The sequence below is a fragment of the Poecilia latipinna genome, unplaced genomic scaffold (assembly GCF_001443285.1).
Source record: "Poecilia latipinna isolate Pla-1442-1.1 unplaced genomic scaffold, P_latipinna-1.0 Scaffold1981, whole genome shotgun sequence".
NCBI lineage: Eukaryota > Metazoa > Chordata > Actinopteri > Cyprinodontiformes > Poeciliidae > Poecilia > Poecilia latipinna.
In genome coordinates this window covers 1-7,365 of record NW_015114597.1, presented here as the reverse complement: position 1 = coordinate 7,365, position 7,365 = coordinate 1, and the positions used below count along the sequence as shown (strand labels likewise).

Here is a 7,365-nt window from a genome sequence, read left to right as displayed (position 1 = left end):
ACTGCTGCTCCCCCTCTGGGTGCTGCTGCTCCCCCTCTGGGTGCTGCTGCTCCCCCTCTGGGTGCTGCTGCTCCCCCTCTGGGTGCTACTGCTGCTCCCCCTCTGGGTGGTGCTGCTCCTTTGGGTCTGGGTTCTGGTACTGCTTCAGCATCACCAGGTAGGAGGTAAAGTCAGTTTGCTGCTGAGAAGCTCCTGCAGTAAAACTCACCTGCATGTGTTCGTTACGTAACGTTTAAGGGCTCAGACAGGGTGGGACATCACAGCGTCAGTCCGGCAGGGGGAACCTGGTAACCGCCCAGGTGGGCTGAAGCCCCACCTCCTCCATGCAAACCCACAGCCAGCTGTGACTCAGTAACTGGTTTCCCACCCGCGTCATTACCCAGCATACACTGCTGCTCCGCTGACTGATGTGAAGCCAACACTAACATGTTTGGATCAGGTTTAATCGCTCAGCGCGGTCTCCAGACACAAAGTATTCTGGGTGGTCGTCATCATCTGATCCGTCAGTCTGATGTAAGAAAATGTTTTTAAAGTTCTGCTGGTTCTTAAAGCTGCAGTGTTTACTTAAAGCAGATGAACCAATCAGACTCCAGGGAAGTTCATTTATTAACCAATCACTGTCTGACTTCAACCCGCAGCAGAAACACTTCCTGGTCAAAAGCTGAGACACAGGAATATCCAGAAACTGGACGTCTGAGCTGAACAGGAGCTTTCTACAACTGCTAAATGCTTTTAATTTATGCTGAACTGGAAAAGAAAATATTCAGAAACTAAAACTTCCAACACTTTCCGTCAGTTTGCTGCCACCTGCTGGTAATTCGCAGAATTACACAACATTCATGAACATCCAGATTCATGAATGTTGAATCTGGATGTTCTGGATTCATATTCTAATAGGATATTCATATTAGAATATGAATATCCTAATATTCATATTCATATTAGGATATGAATCACCCTGGATACTTCAGGATGAATACAGTAAACTTTGTTAGGATAAAATGACAAACAATTAGTATATTTGCTGTTTTTTCTACAGTTTTCAAAGCTACGACCAATCGAACCCAGCAGGTAAAAATGCAACCATCAGGCTTCCAAGGTTGATTTTCATTTTCTTTTGGTTCCAGTGACTAAAACGAATACAAGAGGAAAAACTACTCCAGGTTTAGGAAATCCAAGCTTTTGAATATTAACGTTGTTATTTTTAAGACTTTCAAAAGTACCAAAGACCACGTGATCTGCAGTTATCGAGTTATTTTAATGTTAACTGGTCTTAATTTCCCACTGGAAGACAGAAAAGTTACTCAGTTAAACTACTGCGTTTGATCAGCTTCCGTGTGTTTATTCGTTAAAATAAACCACTAAATTACATTTAAAATAAGACAGTTTGACCGTCATATTAAACCAGTTTATTTAAACCAGTTTAAATAATCCGGTTTAGGCGCCAGAGCCTCATTCAGCGGTTCGACTGGAGGACTTAACCCGTCTTTCGGTAACAGAAACACCGCCGACAGGCAGCCGACGAACCGACACAGACTACCAGCGACCGAACCCTCACCAGAACCACCAGGCAGTCGGTGCTGACAGACGGTAAACCCCAGTCTCCTTCCCAGCAAAACAACTCGTCGGGGGCCGCCATCTTTTTCAACCGGAAGATGAACTTTAACACCGGAAAAGGAGCGTTCTTCTCCACCGGCGGCTATCACAATAAAATAAAATAAAAAAATAAATAAATAAATAATAAAATAAAATAAAATAATTTTGTATCATCTTAAAAATTGTACTTAAGACTCAAATAATCTTTGCAAATTGCAAGTAATTCTAATGAAATAAATTCAAATGTGAAACAGAAATCATAAATTCAATTAGAGAAGACATAATAAAATAATTGTGAAGAAAATTAAATGAAATAATTTTAAGCTGAACAAAACAGAATATATGGATAATAAACCAAATATACATATAAACTAACTTCTATTACAACATCAGATTATATTGTTAAAGTCTTATAATTAATAAACAAACAATAAAAAGATTAACTGAAAGCAGTTAGCTGCATATGTTACATTCACCAATCTACATATTAAAACAACTCAAATTTAATTGAAAAGTTTAATCTCAAAAATTCAGTAGACACGCAAAATATACCTGATTTTTGGGGAAGTTATGGTTTAGACGTTTGGCCACAAGTGTTCTTGTGTTAGAAATGAGCTTCTAAACCAAATGTTAACCTCAAGAAATCTGCAGAAGTGGTTAAAAAAGAGAAGCACTGATTATTTAAGGCAGAATATAAGAAAAACTGAGCTCAACCATAAAATCAACTGAAATCATTTAATTTGTATTCCTTCCGCTCTTTTTCTTTGAATCTGATTCCTATTTTATAAAGGAGTGATGACTCAATAACTCTCTCCTCCTCCAGTTATGTCAAATAAAACCTGAAGAGATGAATGATTTTGATGCTTCCCCCTGATTATTCACTGTCAGTTCTGCAGCCTTCAGTCATTTGTAGGAGCAGACAGAGCTGCAGTAACCGGCGGTGGGTTCCTTCTCCCAAAAACCAAAATGGTGAAAGAACTTCCTCCTCTTCACATCTCGGGAGATAAAAGTTGTGAAACTGCCTTCTTCTGAAACACATGACACGGTTTCACAAACACTAGATTTACATTTTAGAGTTTCACTGTGATGCTAAAAGAGGAAGTTATGAGATGGTCCAGTTTGCTGAGGATTTTGCATTTCAGCAGAGAGTTCCTCCTCAATGAAAACAGGAGCAACAAGTTCCTTTAAAGGTGTTTTTATCTACAGACCAGTTTTCAGAAAACATGTCGATGATGCCTAAAAAACTAAAATTTTTAATACTTATCTCTGAATTTTTGTTCTTGCAATAACTTTCAAATTGTAATTGCTTAAAAAAAGCACGTGGCCTCCTGCTTGTTGCTTTTGGTGTTTTTTGGTTCCATTTTCTGTGGTTTCTATGCAGAAAAATGTTTTTCTGCAGCATTTTGTTGTTTTTTTGTGTTTGTGCAACTACATAATGAGTTTTCATCATTTATGTATTTGCAACTTGTTTGAACCCATAGGCCACCGTAGCTTTGAGTTTTTAACAACAAAAATACTGGTTAGGACAGATATACTGCACAACTTTATATATTTGTTATATTATTTTATACTATTTACATATTCTATACAGTCTCTTGTTAAAGCATAATTTATCTTGTGTTTGAAAATATTTACAGATCTCAGGAATAAAAGTTAAGCAACAGGAACTGGGTCACATTTAAAGGCTGTTTTTGTTTTGTCAGCACCATAATTTCATTTGGTGACATGATTTATATCCCATCCAGTTTCTAACGCTGTCTGTTAAATATTTCTGCTCTGCTTGAGCATTGTGATTCCTTCAGTTCTGACCCGGTTTCTCAAACAGAAACAGTTTGAGCTTCTGCTGCAGCAGGATGGAGGATTAATATCCATGTGAGGCTAATCTGCAGCACAGCTCTTCCAGACAGCTGCTTCTTCTTCTGTGTTGAGGTTAAACCAGAAGGTGTTGCTGGTTGATTCAGCACAGCCACATTAAAATGGGAGGTCGCGGGTCGTGACCTCAGCCTCTGGTGGCTACTGAAGAGTAGATGGTCTGATCCAGTTCTTCTGCTTTTCTGTACAGAATAAAAATAAGAAGTTCTAAATGTAAAAGTGTCTCAGCTCATCAGTCAGTCAGTCAGTCATGTCTGCATGTCCTACCTGTCCAGTTTGTTGTGTTTGAACTGGACCGAAGCGTAGCTCATCTCCTCAGCCTCTACTTCCTGTTTCTGACTTCCTGTTTCCTGCTGAAGAGGCGGCAGGATGCTGCTGTAGATGTGATCAGTCTGAGGAGCGCAGAGAGAAGAAGACAGTGAACACTGAGGAACGGACTGCTACAGCTGCAGGAACAAACTTATTACTGTTTATTGCATCAAAATTTTCAACTGACTTGATTATCTTTAACCTTCAGTTATTTAATTTTTACAAAGCAAACAATTTCTACGATGTTTTGTCTTCAAACCTGCAGAGTTTGAGGGAGCTGCCTCCTCAAACTCAATCTGGTTCTGGTTCAAAGGAAGTTTTTCCTTTCCACTGTCGCCACATGCATCCTCAGTTTGAATGACTGCTGCAAAACGACCAGCTGCAAACACCTGGTTTTATATATATTATTTCAACCAGATTCATTTGTCCTGAGACGACATTGATAGTGAACTTGTGATTTATGTAATAGGTCTAAAACGATTAATCAATTTAATTGATTCATCCTTTACACCCTCAAAAATGGCCATTTGCTGAAAAAAACTTATTCATAGATTTAATTAAGCCAAAACTGTCTGAAAAAATAGATACATTTTGCAATGAAGACTGAAAAAACACTTGTGTCTGTAAATGTGTTTTGCCCAAAAATCATCAACTTTCTTTTCACTTCACACTAAAAGAATGTGGTTATTGCATATTAGGCAATAAAATGTTTGTTTTCCTATTTAAAAAAGAAAGCTAACTATTTGTTTATTTGTATCTTTGAATGTATTTTAAATATAGTATAAACAATGTTTAAGTAGTTAAATAAAAAAAAATGTAGAATGTGCCATTAAAAAAAATCTGATAAATCAATTAATCTTCAGAATAATTGATAGATTAATTTATTACTAAAATAACCGTTAAATGCAGCTCTAATATTTAAAAAGTTTAATGTTCAAAACGTGAGTCTATATTTGTGATGCACAAACGACTATATCTTGATTTACAACGTGGCTTCTGGTAATTACAGCGGAGTGTAAGTAAAACACCGACATTTACACATTTAGCTGCATGTTCCCATGTTATGATAAGTTATTTAATTATTAGTCTTAATCGGTTTAATTGTCCAACTATGAACACAGTATAAACTAGTGCGCTAAGTAAGTAAACTTATGCTAGCAAGCTATGCTAGGGGCTGGCGCTTCTTCATGCTAATAGCGCCAGGCTAAAGTCTTTTCATACAGTTGAATTTATTGTGAATAAAGTCACTGCTTTACAGATTATATGCAGGTTTGCTATCCCTAAAACCAGGATAGCAGCTTTATTTATCTTTTGAAATTATTGGCAGTAGCTGTTTACTGGTGGTGTCCACGTCCTCACCACTAAAAAGTATCTCAGTAATGAGGTTAAAATTCATTACTGCTAATACAGTAACTAATTTTAAAAGAAGGTTTAATAAACTATAATTGTAAAATAGAGTACAGCAGTCAGAGCTGAAGGTTGTGGCACTGTAGACTGTCTTGCCTTGGAATCAATATTTCATTGGCAATTTGTAGATAAAAAAATAACTTAATCTAATAATTTAATAATTAATTATTAAATAGAAACATCTTGGATTGGATCTTGCTTTTACTTCCTCGTCCCTTCCTGACCTCTGCCCTCATAAATAGAGGTTAATAAATGAATAAATTAAGACATGAATATCCAAGCATCGCCACAGAATCGATGACAAACAGGAAGTCACCTTCAGCTCTGTTTCTCCTCTCCTGATGTTTGAACTCCCTGCTGCTGTTCGCTTCCTGTAACAAACAAAGGTTTTAAACACAGAAAGAACTAATCAAATGAAGAAATAATCCTCATTGATGTTCGTATTTTAATGGTAACCTATTTTTAACTCCACCCTGATGACATCACAGAAGGTGGTGGCGCGCTTTGGTGGCTGAATGTGGGTGAGAAGGTTTAATAAACTGATTCCTAAGTAAAGTTTTAATTACTCAGCTTCCTGTTTGTCTTGGGAATGTTCTGGAAACACCCAGACAATGCTAATTAAAATACTAGCTGTGCTAAACCTAAAACACTAATTATTAAATTTAGTTAATAATTAGTATAATAATTAGTTAATAATTAGCACATGAAAGTGCTACACCAACACAGTATTTAGTTGAAGCTAATGGCTAATGCTAAACTTCAATTTAAATTCTATCTGCTCTTAAAAGACTACAACCCTCGAGCAAAATTTAAATTTTACGTCATTATTTAAATGTTCTATAATCCCTTTTAGATATTGAATTTATATTTCTATCTTGTTTTCTTCTGTCTATTTTAGTTTATTCCTGAATGTTTCTTGTTTTAAATAAAATTATTTGAGGAGAAACAGAAAGAGAATGGTGAAGAGAGGAAACAGGACTGGAGAGTAAACAAACTTCAAAATAAGAGTGTGAATATAAACATCTATTTAAAGAATCTTTAACAGTCCTGAAAACAGATGTCAACCTTTGTTCAACTAAAAGTTTACAAAACAGCCAAGCGCTTGAAAATTTATCAGGAAAAATAGGAAGCTAAGTGCAGTAAACATTTTCAAAGTTAGCCCTTAGCTACTCTATTAGCACATTAGCACTACTGCGGTACCTTTTAATGATGAAGATGAGGAGGATGAGGGTGGTGACCACCAGCAGGACTCCAAAGGTCACAGCAGCAGCCAGAGGAAAGTTAGAGTCTGGAAAACAGAAAGTTTCTAACCATCAGGTTTATTCTGCAGCTGGACGCACCATTCAGATCCATTAAATCTAGATGATTTAAACCGTTAACGGAGGATTTTATTTCCAGAAATTCTCAAGAGTTTAGCTATAAAAATGTGTCGGGGTTCTGTGGTGGCACAGGGGTTAAGCACAACCCAAATAAGGAGGCCTTGGTCCCAGATGTGGCCGTCGCAGGATCAAATCCTGGCCTGCTGACCTTTGCCTCATGTCTTCCCTCTTTCATTACCTGCTTTCCTGTCATAACATTTTTTAAATAAAGGCCACAAAAAACCTTTTTAAAAAAAAGTGTCACATGTGGTGGATGCATAGCTCAGAAAATTAGAATATGATGAAAAAGTTCATTATTTTTGTCCTTCATGTTACATCATTTATGTAGATTTATTACACCTTGAATAAAATATGTAAAGTTTTTATTTCTTGTAGTTTTGATGATTCTGGTTAACAAAGAATGAAAACCCAAATCCAGGAAGCCCCATTGTGTTGCTTGATGCTTCGGCTCCATGCAAAGATCTCACAAAGTTTTTCAAGGATCTGAATGACAATCCTGTCAAATCAGTGCTTATCCTGGATGCTAGGACACCATTACTTAATACACTTTTTCCTTCCACTCAGTTTTCTTGGTTTGAAATATTTTACTCATTGTGTGAACAGAAAACATTGAACGTTTTAAAGATTTTGTAGTTTTTTTAGATGTTGCTCAGTGGTTCCCAAAGTGTGGGGCGTGCCCCCTAGGGTGGACGCAATGCCATTGCAGGGGGGGCGCAATGAAAAAAATAAACCTCTCAGGGAGCTGTTCATGTTTTAACCCCATTTTGCACAGAGGTTTTCTTTTGATGTATTGATGATAGCA

At 37.0% G+C, this 7,365-nt stretch overlaps 1 protein-coding gene and 1 long non-coding RNA gene across 2 annotated transcripts in view; both read right to left on the bottom strand.

Moving 5' to 3' along the window:
- Nucleotides 1–1,675, bottom strand: part of mtx1a (metaxin 1a) — an 18,124-nt gene extending 16,449 nt beyond the window's left edge. Inside the window, exon 1 of the mRNA XM_015016120.1 lies at nucleotides 1,538–1,675. Coding sequence (XP_014871606.1) covers nucleotides 1,538–1,639 — 102 coding nt within the window. The 5' untranslated portion in view covers nucleotides 1,640–1,675. The remainder of the gene's footprint in view (nucleotides 1–1,537) is intronic.
- Nucleotides 1,676–3,128: 1,453 nt separating this feature from the next.
- Nucleotides 3,129–6,736, bottom strand: LOC106935582 (uncharacterized). Its single transcript, XR_001421924.1, has 4 exons — nucleotides 6,385–6,736; nucleotides 5,501–5,555; nucleotides 3,736–3,860; nucleotides 3,129–3,650 (listed from the first exon to the last, which is right to left on the bottom strand). It is a non-coding gene; the product is annotated as an uncharacterized LOC106935582 (long non-coding RNA).
- Between the last annotated feature and the right edge of the window lie 629 nt (nucleotides 6,737–7,365).